The 15,944-nt window shown below is 34.6% G+C and overlaps 2 protein-coding genes across 3 annotated transcripts; both read left to right on the forward strand.

The window, feature by feature from the left end:
* The first annotated feature begins 1,070 nt into the window (after positions 1-1,070).
* Positions 1,071-4,598, forward strand: LOC130806330 (uncharacterized). Its single transcript, XM_057671356.1, has 3 exons — positions 1,071-1,414; positions 1,605-1,628; positions 3,893-4,598. The coding sequence occupies exons 1-3, from the start codon at positions 1,189-1,191 to the stop codon at positions 4,237-4,239; spliced, it is 597 nt and encodes a 198-aa protein (XP_057527339.1). The 5' UTR covers positions 1,071-1,188; the 3' UTR covers positions 4,240-4,598.
* Positions 4,599-5,178: 580 nt separating this feature from the next.
* Positions 5,179-15,425, forward strand: LOC130806536 (arogenate dehydratase/prephenate dehydratase 1, chloroplastic-like). Of its 2 annotated transcripts, XM_057671662.1 has the most exons (12): positions 5,179-5,620; positions 7,450-7,517; positions 7,629-7,721; positions 8,690-8,890; positions 9,597-9,677; positions 9,765-9,860; positions 10,785-10,862; positions 10,951-11,040; positions 11,699-11,766; positions 13,052-13,133; positions 14,867-14,989; positions 15,100-15,425. In XM_057671662.1, the coding sequence occupies exons 1-11, from the start codon at positions 5,413-5,415 to the stop codon at positions 14,939-14,941; spliced, it is 1,140 nt and encodes a 379-aa protein (XP_057527645.1). In that variant the 5' UTR covers positions 5,179-5,412; the 3' UTR covers positions 14,942-14,989; positions 15,100-15,425. The 2 variants fall into 2 exon arrangements, with proteins under 2 accessions (XP_057527645.1, XP_057527644.1); XM_057671661.1 differs by having other exon boundaries at positions 14,867-15,425.
* Positions 15,426-15,944: the final 519 nt, after the last annotated feature.

Genomic DNA, 15,944 nt, shown 5'->3' on the forward strand with positions numbered 1-15,944 from the left:
GCAATTGTAGATCTCTAGTCTTACCAAAGAAAATATGTTTGAAAGTTATATATTAGTGATAATTTTGAAGATTTAAATGTAAATGCTATCAATATTTTTGAACTAAGTTCTTTCGTTCGGATTATAATGGACTAAAATAAAATGACCCATTAAATCATATACATTTCTTATTTACGTGAGGTTGCATATGACGTTTGCTATTAAAGGGCAATTGAAAATAATTTATTTGTTAGTTTTATCATTAGCAGGGATAATCTTGTGTGCATTCAACCCTTCCAAATTCCACCTTACGTGAAACTCACTTATTGACATCGAGCTAATGGAGTGTTAATATAGAGCTATTTTGGTAATTAATGCATGTATAGAACTGAGAAACGTCGTTTGCTAATAATGGCGGGTGCCAAAGGTTGAGGTAACGACGGAGAGAATTAGGTGGTCGAGTGGTACAAAATCTTTGTTCAACAATATAGTATCTAATTACCCTAATGCTATTAATGACCTATGCAATTTTTAGAAGCTTAAATATACACAAACTTCTCCTTATTAATGATAACAAAAAGGTTATTTTGAATTCATTCATAGTATCACACAAAATCTATCATAATTGTGTAAATGCTACAAAGCGTTATGAGACACTTTCATCGTAATGAAATTTTTTTATATTACATTTCTTTGAAACTTATTTCAAAAATAAGTGCCATAAAGATTTTGATAAAAACATAGTTGATGGATTGAGTCGCACTTACTACAACAACTTGACCTCAAATAGTCACTTTGTTTGACTGATTAGGAACGGATCGCGCTTAGTAATGATGAGTCAACGACTCATTGCTCCTCAGTCAAACAAAGTTTGACCAACAACTAGTGGTTGTTACTAAGTGAGAACTATTTTAATAGTCTGATTTTATTGAACTTTATATAACTGTTTAAAATAATTTGTTATTAAGCAGAGCATTGCCTTTAGCACGATTATATTAAATTTTCATCATATTGATTTTTAAAATAAATTTCGAATGAAGTTTATTTAAAAAAAAATTATATAAAGGACTTAATAGAAATTAAAAGTTTGAAAATTAGATCGACGAATAGGGGATTTTATAATTACTATGAGATTGTAAATTAAATAGGTTTCTGAGTGGGCAGTGGCTACCGACAAACTCAAGCAAATCGAAAACAAGCTCTACATCAATGGCGGTAAGCCAGCACCAGCAGAGATTTTGTAATCCCAAAGTGGTGAAGATTTCTTTAGGGTTAATCGCTCTTTCTATTGCTGCTTACATTGTCGGACCTCCTCTTTATTGGCATTTCTTGGAGGGATCAGATTCTCTTTCTGATCAATCATCATCAACTTCCATTAATTGTCCACCTTGCTCTTGTAATTGCAATTCTTCGCCTCTTATCACTATTCCTGATGGTATGTTTTTCAGATCTTATTTTTTTTAACTGATCTGTACTTTAGGTTTTAATTGGATTCATTGTAATCTGTTTTAGATCATAATTATGGAAAATTTAAGATTTTCACTTTCATTTTTGTGTTGAAATTGGACACTATTTGTTGTGATACTTGCTTATTTAATTTGTTTTGTGTGCTTTCATTATTGCAGGTCTTAACAATATTTCCTTCACAGGTTAGTCTTTGTTCTTTGTTGTTACTTGAGATACTTCATTGTACTTCTATTAGGGTTTATAAATCATGAATGTTGGGCTCAACCATATTTAAGATCAATCTTGTAAGATGATGTTGTGATAGCAGCGTGATGCCATTTTCTCTCTTTATTTCTATTGTGCACATTAGAAATATATGTTGCTTGTGTCTAGACCTTACACTAAAATCATAATGATGATCCTAGCATATTGTGGGTGTTATAAGACTATTTTCATGATATATAGTTGCTTGAGTTGAATAAGTGAAATGATCTATGATCTACTTGTGAAATTTCAGTAGTTTCCTGATAAAAAAAAGTTCAGAAGTTTTGGCAAGAACAAATTGTTTTACATCGACCTTTGTTTATTTCATGTAAAAATGAGAAGTCCTGAACATTTAGGTTATATAAATCTTGAGGAATGTGGATAAGCTTTTATTTAAAATCCCTCTTATAGGTATTCTGTAAATGGTTTAAACTCCTAACAACACAAAATTACTGGCAATATGATCACAATGAAGGATGTTGAAAACATATCACATATGTCAATTGAATGTTGCAAAAAGTATAGTTATTTTTTACTTACCACTTGTTGGAACCTTCCACTATTATGATCTTGTGGTTGTGTGGTGCTAATTCTAATTTTGGCATATTTGTCTGTATTTTGAGGTTATAGTTGTGTGCTCTTGATGGTAGGAATCTTTCATTTTATTATGTCTTAAGTGGGTTACATAACTTATAGATTGGGCCTCCAACTCTGAATTTAAAGTGTGTTTGGTTAACATTAGAGGAAGGGGAAGGATGGGAGGTAAGTGTGATGACTTTTCATATCAAATCTTTCTGATATTGGATGGATTAGTCTCTTATAAAATTTGAAGAAATCCTTCTCTTCAATTCCCTCCCGTCCATTTCACTTGCCTCCATTTTCTATCCAAATGAAGGAATGCTCATCCTGCCATTTCCCTCATTTTTCTTCTATTCAAACAGCATCAAGAATCGTTGTGCTTGTATATACAAACTTTGAACTTCTGTATACCTGACACTTGTTGCAAGTGTTTTTACATCATAGTCATACTGAAGTTACTGGCTTGAAGATTTTTCCTTGTAAATATATTCTCCACAAGTCTACATATGCTTTATGCTTTAGCCACTTTGCTGGTACACAATCCTAAATATCTTGATCAACGATTGCATTGCAGACTATAGTGTAGTTAAAAACCTTTATTCATTTATTAATTCAAGAAAGAGAGCATGGCGCGAAAATACCTGTTTGTTGCTTTTGATGAAGTAATTGTTTTTAAACCTTCAAAGCTCTCTTTTTTTTTTTTTGAAGTTGTATACTTGTTGACGTCAATATAAAATCCACCCTGCACTCGCTAATCACTGAAGCTTTGTGGATTATGCTATTCTTGAATGTGTCAAGAACCAATTTGGTTTGTGAACACTCTAGTGCTTCGTGACATGCGTTCCCCATTCGACTTTGATGGTGCTAGGTATGCCTTTGGTTAGTCTCATGAGGTTCACAAAAAGTACTTTTCTTGTGCAAACCAAGGAAAGGGAAAGAAAGAAATAAAAATGTATATTTTATGGGGAAGTGGGAGAAGTTTGTGGATGAGAATTATAGAAAGCGTGTTGGTCATGGCCAAAAATAAAAATGTAGCATAACCCATGGGACAAACTAATAAGGAAAATGTTGTAAACCATATGGGACAGTGGGAGTACTAGTTTCTTGAAGTGGCTATTTGAGGAAGTCCTTAAGCGATGGTGGAGTGAAAGGGATTTGCCACGGAAAAAGTAGGAGAAAATGAGCGTGTGTATTCCCTATAGATTTTTGCTGTGGTAGGTCTGACATAATGAAAAGAGGGGATTTTAGATCCCTTTGTTTCCTCCCTCTCCTGTAGTCCTCCGTAATTATACACAAATTGTTGTGAGAGACGGTCTCTCTGAAAGACGCGTTAGATATATGGACCAAATAGCCCCATCAATACAAATTATAAATTACAGAAAAAATAATAATGTGGGCTTCTTATTTAGAGGTCGTCTCTTTAGAGACGGTCTTTCACAAGAGTAGCTGGTAAATATATTTGTCGCTCTTCCTCCCCTCTTTTCTTGGAAATCTTCTCATTGAAAAATGTTAATAGTCAATATCAATAAAAATGCTTTTGCTCAAACAAATATGTAAGCTTATCTCTTTGTTAGCTGCAACTTCCTTATATTGTCTCTGAAGCAGTTTATTTCACAATATATAGATTGTTCAAAGCACGACCCAGGACTCAGCGAAGACACTGAAAAGAATTTTGCAGATCTATTAGCTGAGGAACTGAAACTGCGGGAAGCTGAAGCTGCAGAAAACCAGAAACGCGCCGACATGGCTTTGCTTGAAGCTAAGAAGGTAACATCCCAATATCAAAAGGAGGCAGATAAGTGCAATTCAGGAATGGAAACTTGCGAGGAAGCCAGGGAGAAGGCTGAAGCGGCATTGGTGGCACAGAAGAAATTAACCGCAATGTGGGAACAACGGGCTCGCCAGAAAGGATGGAAGGATGGAGTTACCAAGACCAATGCTCAATTGCAGGGAAATGTTCAGTCTGTATAGGAGTCCTCATATACGTCTAATCCGAGAAATATACCGGAAGAATGACGTTTCTGTCGCAACTCGCAAATTTTGATGTTCAGCCAGAAATGTTCATTCGTGTCCTTGTTGCTTACAGTTCCCATCTATTCAGGAGTTGGCATGTTATGCTATTAGCCAAACCAAATGTCTATAGTATTAGTTGCCTCTTTAATTATTTTCTTGTTTAAGCATACTAGGAGCAGATTGACTTTAGTCTGGAAAAAAATGTTACTTTGTTATCGTTCAATGTTAAGCATTGAAGTGTAATGCTAATCAAGAAAACATAGTTATTATTTATTATTTTTGAATGAATAACTCATTAAGTTTATATTTTTAGAAAATATGGTTTTTTGGCTTGAATTATGTTTTGGTTTGATTAATGCTTGGTTTATCCTAGATTAGATTGACACTGCAATTTATGAGATAAAACTGACCAAAAGTGAACAATCATCAAACACCCATTTTTTATTGGGATTGTCTCACCGTAAAATAATCTAAATTGAATAAGCCTAAACTATTTTTTAAAAAATTATTTCCCGTATAAGTGTGATTTCAGACTTTATTTTTTTTATATTGTTTTTATTAATAGGCTGCTTATATGGACATATCTCACGGTGAAACGGTCTCATATGCTTGTAACTCAAAATTCTTATATGTGTCCGTTTCACTATGAGATGGACCCATACAATCGGCTCACTTTTCTAATCATCGCCTAAAGATTGTAATTAATCACTTTAAAAAATATAAGTAGTTATTTTATCGCTTTAAAATTATTCACTTTAAAAGTGATCACTAAAAACAATCCAATATAAATAGTCTCACTGAAAAACCGTTTTATTTGAAATTTTGCAAAAAAAATAAATAATAATTTCGTACTTATTTTTAAAAAACCTAAGTCTTGCCCGCCATTTGCAGGTGCAGTTTTTGTACTCTTTGCGTAAAAGTTGACTTAAAGTTATACCTGTGCCGGCTGTGTGTATGTATAACTCCATTGACGCCCATTTTTGACCCTACCAAAACCCGGAATCATAGACACTTTTTCACCAACTACCTTCAATTCACACCATCTTCATTCGTCAATCTTTCACAATCTTCATTGATCATAGAGTACTCCATATTGAATCTGTTCATGAATTTTATTTTCTGGGTTTGTCAATGGCTTCCAAAGTTGCTGCTACACAATCTGCTTTTGCAGTTTCTCATTTGATCAAAGATGATCTGCCCTCTAAATTCCGATTTCCATCTAATTGGAAAATTGATTTGAATAAAACCCACAAGTTGAATTTTGTGATTCGGTGTCAAGGTGATGATTCTGGGAATAATCTTCCTAAAGAACCTCTTAAAAATTCGAATTCTTTGCCCAGTAAGTTTCTGGACTTTTTTCCTTTTCTTTTTTACCTTTTGATTTTTGTTCTACATGTAGGTTTTGATTGGAATGCTTTTCAGCCCATAAATTTGCTTGAACTTCTGGTATCAATTTGATCTTGTTGACATTGTTTAGTATAATAGACAAACTATTACTATATGATCATTGGAATTGATTTTGCTAGTTGTAGATTAATGTTAAATAAGGCTTTAAACAGTAAGATCTTTGTTAGCGATGATCTATCATGTTGATTTGTTTTATTTTATGTAGTCGATCCTGGATTGTTGAGATCAAAGTTTTGGCATTGTAGTATTGCATACTTCCATTTTCTAATTTGATGTTTGATAGGTTAGATGGTCCTAAATTTGATCAAGCATTTATAAATTTAATCATCTAGAATCAACTTTTTTGGTGCATAACCTACCCCCAGATTATTTATAGCTAAAAATTATTGCTAACCAAAACTTTTTGATGTATGCAACAATGGTGATTAGGGATTCATTATTTTTTTTATAAAGAGGGATCTATTATTGTTATGAATGCAAATTGCTAGTTCTAATCATCTAAAGATTATTTTTTTTGTTTGGCAATTGGAGTTTTAAACACAGACGATAACGAAGCCAAAACACCAAACAAATCAACTGTTAAGATTATGGGTGACTTGGTTCACCAAATAATTAGGACAAGATTAAGACTTAAGAGTATCAGTTGAACGTGTTAGTGTAGGTAAGAAGAGTACCAAAGAACACCTTTGGGATTGGTTAAGGGAGAATCAAGCCAGTACGTGAGTACATTGTACTCAATGGTTGTGTAAAGGCTTGGCGCTCAAGGCAAAACCTTGGCAAACAAGGATCCTATCAGGCATAGGACAAGTGCAAAGAATGTGAGGGGAGCAAAGGGGGACCATAGGACACGTGGAAGAGTCAGAGAAGCAAACCAGCAGGGGCTGGCCTGCAACTGCTTGAACGAGCGGCATGTATGCTCAGTTGAGCGGGCCCTCCAGTGGCCATTCTGATCCCTGCTGCCCACTTGCAGTTTATGTAACATTGCTGCGCCCTTTTGTTCTAACCTCTCCTATATATACTCCTATCTTCTTATTGCTTAAGTTTACTCCCTTATTAGCTCCTATCTTCCTACACTAAACCTCTATTTGTAATTCCTTCAAGTTTTGTAATTATCCTTTAAACATATTAATATTATCTTAGGCTAGAATGGTGGATGTAGCCTAAAACTGGTGAACCACCTTAAATCTTGTCTCTTTATTTGATTGCACATTATTGTTATTCATCACTAGCTTGCACACTTAGTTCTTACGTTAACACACACCTTAAACACCCATCTAAACTCGAACTTTGTGATCTTTGGTGAGTGAGAGAGCCTCTCCTTTCACTAACTAAGCACCCAAAAGCCAAAAGAGCATTGGTGTCCACTTGCATTCAACTTCTAGGAAGGTTATTGCGAGTAACACTTTCTTTATAGGGCTAATCACAATAAAATCTGAGTTTGCTGAGCTGAATTAGCTCTACAAGCAAGTCTAAAAATGATTTCCTTCATCACATCAGACCAATTCTTCATCTTAGTATACTTTTTGCATTTCTTTGTAGCCAACCAAAGTGAACAAATTTTGTAAATATTAAGATCTATCATCCTTTATAGTTTCTTCTGTTTATTAAGATCTATCATCATCAAGAATGTCCCTCTAAAATTGTGTACAAGATGTATTGTCAAATCTTTTGAATTCTCCATTTTATCTTTTTTGGACATCTTTAGTGCATTCATTTTGTGTGTTTCTTGATTAGATCCAAAACTTTGTTGTCTTGATGCAGAACCATTGTCTGTGACTAAAATTTCTGGTAGCCCAATCAATTCATCAAAATTACGTGTAGCTTTTAAGGTAAGGTGCTATTTTGCTTATTTATTTCTGACTGAGGAAGAGCGTGCATTGCTAATGCAGCTGCCTCCCAAGAGCCAAAGGTATTATAGCATACCACTGAATATCCTATAGGGGCTACCTGGGGCATACAGTGAGGATGCTGCATTCAAGGCCTATCCTCAGTGTGAAACTGTTCCATGTGAAGAGTTTGAAGATGCATTCAAGGTATTCATTTTTCTTTTTTGTGTTATAAGTGTTGATTGTCTCTTATGTACTCTTATGTGTGTGCGTAGATGGATGTCACTAGAGTTTTCATTGCCATTTGATTTTTTTTTTTTTCATGTTTCCTTAACAGCCCATTTGGCTAACGGTACTATATAGTCGTAATGGGAATGAATTGCAGTGTACATTTTCATGATTTGTATCTTGTCATTCCCGTAGTAATAAAAATTTGATCATAAATTTTTTTGGGAAATTCCATGTGGTAACCCTGAGTTTTCGATTTTTCCATGTGGTAGACAAATATTTTTTTTATCCACGTGGTAACCTTGAGCTTTCAACTTTTCCATGTGGTAGACAAAAGGGAAGTTCTTTTGTTAACTTTACGCTTCTTTTAACCAACAAAATGACATTTTTTTCAATAAAACAAATATCGTGATCATCCTAATTGATCACATATTTTAAAATTCAGTCGAAATAAGTACTTAATTTAACCAAAAGCTTAACATTTTGTCTAGCACATGAAAAAGTTGGAAACTCAAGGTCACCATGCAGATTACAAAAAACATTTGTTGAAAAGCCAAAAACTCAGGGTCACCACGTGGAATTTTCCAATTTTTTTTGTTCACAAATTTCCATTAGCACCTAATACCACATGCTCAAATGGTAATGCATTGGAATGACTTTTGTGAAGAAAATGGGATTGTTAAAGGAGAATAAACATGACCATTAAATTTGTTAAGAGATATTTCTATAAAAGTTACACTAACTTTCCATTACTATTCCCAATATTTAGTAACGATTACCAAACGGGCTGTTAATGATTTGTCAACCTTTTTATAGGCTGGTTCCTCGATCACAACTAATAACATCTGCTGCTGAAATTTTAAGCATGTATGGAATGTGATTGTCTAAAAGTTACTCATATCCTTCATGTCTTTTTTTCCTGATTATGTTCCTGCTTTTCTCTTCAGGCTGTTGAGCTATGCTCTGCTGATAAAGCAGTTCTTCCTATTGAGAACTCTTTAGGCGGAAGTATCCATCGCAACTATGATTTACTTCTGCGACATAGGCTGCATATAGTGGGTGAAGTGCAGTTGCCCGTGAGCTTCTGTCTTCTTGCTATACCTGGTACAAGTGAAGAACAGTTGAATCGTGTCCTCAGCCATTCTCAGGTCATTACCATGATCACTGTTTCTCCTGGAATTGTGTATTTCAATCTTAATGATATGATGTCTCATGACAGGAATGGTCATGGGTCTAGGGTCCATAATGGGTCCCTAACGGGTCTTAATTTTAATTGTTTACACTTTACCTTTTTTTTTAAAAAACATTTTAAAAGTTTTGTGAAGCATGATCACACCTGCATCTTTTGGGCTAATTGAGCAACTTGTCTTGGGATTAGAGTATTATGTCTCTGATTTCATTGCCCAGGCATTGACGGCCCGTTTAGTATGTGGTAATAAACAGTGGTAATGGAAATGAAAAACTAGTGTATTTTTGGTTGAAAAATCTATTGGCTACCTTGATCGCCATGCTTGTCCAACTTCAATCATCTCATTTTCTTCATAACATTCATTCCAATGCATTACCATTGGGAGAGGTGGTATTAGGTGGTAATGGAAATTTGTAAACAAAAAGACTTTTTTGTGATCAAAGTGTCGTCACCATGGGAATGATATGGAACTTTTGATGAAATTTTACACTATAAATCATTCCTATTACTACCATTTAATACCACTAACCAAACAGGCCATAATTGATTTAATATTTTTTCTGCTGACCCTAGAAGAAACCCACCATTTGTTTCCTAGGTGGTTGGTATATTTCATAGGTCCTCATGAAAAGCTTTTAAAAACAGCTGTATATTTCTGTTAACAGGCTCTTTCACAGTGTGATACTTTCCTGACTAAACTAGGCATCATTAGAGAAAATGTTGATGATAGTGCTGCTGCAGCGCAGGTAACTCCTGAATCTGTACTCCTATTTCAATTGTGTCAATTATAGTAATTTCTGAATTGCTTTTGATCATGCGAACCTTGAAATTAGTTGGTAGCATCCCATCACCTCAGAGATGCTGGGGTTGTTGCAAGTGCTCGAGCAGCAGAAATTTATGGGCTTAATGTCCTTGCGCAGGGGATCCAGGTACTTTCTTTCTGGTTATATATGGTCAATGTGAGGTTTGAAAGGATGTTGTTAGAGTATACAACATATCATGGGGCCTCAATCATAAGCTTAAGCTTTTGGTTGAGTTGGTTCCTTGATATGGTATCAGAAGCCAGTGTGATAAGAGGTCACAGGTTCGAATCTCAACCTCCCCTCATTTAAAGTGGAATACTCAGTGTCTAATATGAGGAGGGCTTGTGTCGCATCCACACTTCTAGACTTCTAGTACAAAGGGCTTTCATGTGAGGGGACGTGTTAGAGTATATAAAATATCCATGGGCCTCAACCATAAGGTTGGTTGAGTAGGTTCCTTGATAGTTGTGAATAAAAATTACAGGGGTACATGTGTTTGTGCTGTCAGAAAAAAAGCAAAATTTTCAATATTTATGAAAATGCATCAATGAATATGGTATCCCCTATAACGTATATGTACCCTCGTTTTCAGTTTTCACCAGCAAACTTAAAAATGAGAAAATGGAGAAGGATCCCTTGTGCAATTTGCACTGAATTTGTATATATTATTGACAGAATGTGCATATATTATTGACTGAATGTGCAATTTTTTTTCAACAGATTCATGTGCAGATTTTTTGAATTCAATGTGCAACTTTTAAAATTTACCAAGAAAGCTGTTTCAAATAAAATTTTGTACTTCCCACTAAAATTTAGAAGTATATACATTTGAAAAATGCTGCAAATTTATCTTATACAAAAAGAATATGTATTTCTAGTAGAAGTATAGATCATATAATTAAGTAGAAAAAAAATGACTAAAAAAACAAGTGAATTATTTGTTTTCACCCTTATTGTTTTACATGACTACTCATGAGTTCGTATGAGTTAATTTCTCTACTTTCATTGTACTTGGCCTTGTTTAAACTGTCAAATTTTGAGTCTTTACAGGATGACCCTGATAGCATTACACGCTTTCTGATACTTGCTAGAGATCCTATCATCCCAAGAATTGATAGACCTTTTAAGGTGGGTTGTTATTAGATTTCTTTTTTTTTTTAGGCTGTTTCAAAGTTTTTGTCTCTCCTGTATTGAGAAATTTTCTCACTTTTGCAAGACAAGCATTGTTTTCACTTTGGAAGAGGGTCCTGGAGTTCTATTCAATGCTCTTGCCGTATTTGCTTTAAGGGACATTAACCTGACAAAGGTATTTGGTAAACCTTGTGTTAATATATTTCGTTATGATATGGCTGCTAGATGATCACATACAGTTGATTGAAGAGAATCAAATTTATGATTACTTGATGCTTTAGTTCGTTAAACAAAAACATTTCATTACCCTAATGCCATTAGTAGCTCTGACCTGAATGAGGTTTGGGAGTCGAATGTAGGCAGCCTTACCCTTGTAACTGATAACAAAAGGGTTGTTTTCGATTGATCATTGGCTGCAAACATCATGAGCAATTTCACATAAATAAAAAGCATGTATTTTGTTACTTGCTTTTAATTTGATAATATTCTATCTTGATCATGTTCAAGTGTAATTTGATCATTAATGGGCCATTTTCATAACTAATTTTGATTTCACATAATACTTTGCAGTTTCTTTTGCTCCTTTTGAGCAGTAAATGTTTTTGAAAAGAGTTTAATATGTACCATTTGTGTTTATATATTGTAAAGACTATAAGCTTAAGTCTGTATGACATATAATCAATTAGCTCAAGTGAAATTACATCAAACCTCAAATATAAGTCAAAAAATTTCCCTTCCTTGAATGTTTCTATAAATTTATGTGATCAATTGTACTTTCTGATATTGACTATTGGTGATGATAATGGATACAATTTTCTTTTATGTATGTCCAGATTGAAAGCCGACCACAAAGAAAGCAACCCCTGCGAATAGTCGATGACCTTAATATTGGGAGTGCCAAGTAAGTAATCAAGAGATATTGACCTTTTCTATAAGTTATGAGTGCAACAAAAATTTTATGCATTATATTGAGTTGGTTTAAGACCCCTGTTACATCCTTACATGCAATGCAGTGTGCTTGCTCTTCATTATGTAAAATAAGTTATTTAGGTTTCACAAAAATGATTGGCTAGGACTTGACAAGGGATAGTAAGTTCAAATCATAAGCTTCAACTAGGACTAAATTGGATTGAACGAGACTAATAAGCTACTAGAATTAAAAGAGCACTACAAGATCTCTTTTTCAATTGAAACATTTAACAAGTGTTTCAAATCGAATCTATTGCTCCAAATGATGGATGCAAACCAAGCCAAATTTGGTTTTGTTAAATGTAGTCAATCCCATTTTGTTGGGACTAAGGCTTTGGCATTGGCATTGCTGTATTGTGACCGTTTGCTCTTCACGGAAACTTGATATCGTGTATTCAGCATTCGGGAGGTATTAGATAATCTATTGGGGTTATTTGAAATGCCAAAAGTTGATAGTCTCCATTGCCTTATAATAATAACAGAAAACCGTCCTCTGAGGTCTAAAGTCTAAAGTCTGAAGTTCTAATAATAACAGAAAAGCTCCGTTCTCTATGACTTATTTCTCGGAAAATAAGCAAATGTAATGGCCAAATTCCGAGAAGCTCAAAGAATTTTAGAAAAGGTGCAGCAAATTTGGTTTAATAAGGTGAATCTGTTTCACATATTGAACTTGGGTTAATAAGTTTAGACAAAGGCTATAAGTACAAATAAAGTGTAATAAATTCAGAGGAGGGCTAATGAGTTCAAATACGTTGATGTATGTTGGGATAAGCCATACCTCATTCCTCTGGACTTCTCTTTGGAGGGGGTACGGGTATGGATTGTTTGTTACCTTCCCTCACCCGAACCCTGTTTTATAGCGGGAGATTGGGTTGTTGATGATGATGATGGGATACGCCATATAGAACGAAACCAAGTATTCTTAAATAATAAGTCCTTAACTCCTTGTACTGTGTCAAATACTCAAATTTACCAAACTCCTCGATACACTAACGTTGCCCTGACACATGGTATAATAGCCATCTGACCTTAAGGGCCTGAAAGTCCCAAAAATGAAAAGTGAGAAAACTTGAATCATGGCTTCAACATCTCATCCATCCACAATATTTTCCACGTTGTCACCAGTTACTTTCATAGAAGATATTATCTCTTTCTTTGCTTTGGTTCATGATCCTATGAGATGCTTTGCTGGTGATTAACAAAAATTATATATGCAGGTACTTTGACTATCTTTTCTATATTGATTTTGAAGCATCAATGGCAGATCCACGTGCACAAAATGCATTGGGTAATCTTCAGGTTAGTTCTGCATTTTTTCACATTAGATGCTTGTTTTAAACTAGAAATGATAGAATATATTCATATATGATTTTAGCTCATGGTGTAGAATATTTGGTATTGGCGCTTTACTTACTTTTTGATTGGTTCGTACATTTTTCATGTATTAGAACAGATGTATAATCATTGAGTAGTATGTGGTGAACTGATTGTTAATTGCATGAAGGCAACATGTTAGTTAAAAAGAGAAATCTTCTTGAAGTTGTTTTTCTCATTGATTTTTGTCTGTTTAAACTTTTTCTTGAGCATTGGTGTTTAGGCACATAAATAGCTAAGTAATAACTTATGTCTTTACTAAACATGCTTGTAAATAGAAAATACTAATATAATGCCTAAAATGAATGTTGATCAACTTGTTTCAAATCAGAACCTATACTTCTATATTTGGTGTATGGTATGTTTTTTTATAGTAAATGGAGCTTCAGTGTGCCTTTTTCATTTTTGTTCCTGCTAAATTTTATAAGAGGAGAGAGAAAGAGCATAAAGGAGGGAGGAAGGAGATAGTAGCATGGCGTAAAGAGGAAGATTGTAGCCGATTAGTGAATCACAAGATGTGAAGCAAAGTTGTCTGAAGCACGGTGTAAAATATCGATATCACCATGTCACAATCGTATTCTAAAAGTTTTGAGCTTACCCCGACCGAATAGAGGTCACAAGTTACCAGGGCGTATCTAGAACAAAAACATATGATGGTGATAATATATTAAAAAAAGTGTTTTAAGAGGTTTGAACTTATGTCAATGCTTTCGCATAGCAAAGCTTCTAATACCCGGTTACCAGCACATATTAGTATCTCTAGGTATATATAATTTTGCACATAAATTCTTTGGATTCCAAAAATGTATTTTTCCCAATTTTTGAATTTGCAAATCAAATCCAACTTTCACTGTGCAGAGATTTGTACCTAAGTGATACTACCTACATTATTAGGTGAAAAAATTGCACTTCAGGCAGATGAAGGGATATCCCATTTTCTAGTCTGATATTTGGCAGTGAGACAACCGCACCACCCTTGTTACCGCATCACTGCGTTTATAATGCAACCGCAACTGAAATCGCCTTTTGCACTATGACTCTTGGCCTCTTGGTATAGACTTGAAATGGCAGGCTCCTCCACAAAAGGTGGATGGTGCTCTCCCAGGACTCATCCTTCATTCTTGTAATATTATGGGAATATTATGGTTCCTCCATTGGAGGCTATGATGTGGACTTGCGCACGTATCTAAAGATTGTAAGCGCGTGGTTTTGGGTTGGCATGAAGAAGCAAATTAGCCAAATTGTGAGCTCTCTATGATTGACTACTTCTCTTGGTCTAATTCATCGATTTGGGATAAACATCCCAAAAAATACCCACCTAACTACCCTACCCATTTGTAGAAATTTAGGACATTCAACTATCGGTAAATACTCTATTTGTTTCACTGAGATTGCTACGCTACTCCTTATAAGCTCTCACCTTGAGACCTAATCTTTAATCAAGAAGAAGATAGTATGCTTGAGTCATAAGATGAATACCTTATAGCACAATTTGGTTTTGGTACCTCATCGCTATCCTAACTCCTAATTTAGTTGTCGTATTACGAGCTTAATATACATTTATCAGCATAACAATCAATTCAAGAAAGTACAGCATACATATCCATTTCTATGTTGTGTGGGAGTAATAAACATGAATTGAGTTTGCAACTTTGCAGGAATTCGCCACATTTCTACGCGTGCTCGGATGTTATCCCATTGATACTTCTCTACAGTGTATACAACAACAGTAACTTTGTTCTGCTAAATGCAACTCCTGTATATGATCCTCTTAACTCTAGGTTCACCCTACATTTACAGCTTTATACTTTGTTCTACATCTGCTCTGTTCCTGTATGATTTTGTAGGACAATAAATTATAAACTTAATCTCCTGATTTGTAATTCATCAGAAATTAAGTGCTGGTGAAAGCCTGTCTTTGCTATCTTGCTAAGTTATGCAGTACGATCGTTTGAGAAGATGGTTGTTTCTACAAAATGCAACTAGGGGTTAGTAGGGCTCAGAATGTTTCCAGGGACCCACTCTGACGCCCAAGTCAGTAACAGTCTGAGACAAATTGCCTAATAGGTCCTTCCAGGAGGCCTGTGGCTGCAAGGTGGATTACTACTTAGGACTTATTTTGACGTGAGGTCTTTTGTAATTATTATCTGGCAAAATGTACTTTTGAGGATTATTTATATCAATAGTAATTAATCTCAAAGATTTAAGATTGTGAAATTATTGTTCTTCTGAAAATCAACGTGGGTCCTTGAAGTTCAGATATAATAACTCCTTTGCAATAAATTACTTAGAATTCTTTATATATCTCTCAATAGTAAAATTCAATTGATTTCCATTACCTCATTTATGTGCTCCTTGATGTGTATTTGTAGCCTATCATTGTACATATAGAACATTCTTCTGTTATATCATCAATCCTCAAAATTTCCTTGCATGCCACTATGCTTGTCTTGGATATGTCAAGCTTCTCTTTATTTTGATGATTTTTCCTTTATTTCTTATGGCGCACTTCGCTTCTCCTATTAACACATATCCCACTAGCTTATAATGATCTTCTATAATTGACAAGTGTCTTCCAACCGCACGTGACCTTTCCATGCACTACTATTACTAATGTTCGTTCAATGTTTCTTCAATCCTCCCAGATGAATGTTGCTAGATTACCCTTTGAACTTAATAATTCCTCCCAGATTAGCATTAAATTATTCCTCCCAGATAATTTTCTGTTATAATTAC

Source organism: Amaranthus tricolor, chromosome 2 (genome assembly GCF_026212465.1).
Source record: "Amaranthus tricolor cultivar Red isolate AtriRed21 chromosome 2, ASM2621246v1, whole genome shotgun sequence".
NCBI lineage: Eukaryota > Viridiplantae > Streptophyta > Magnoliopsida > Caryophyllales > Amaranthaceae > Amaranthus > Amaranthus tricolor.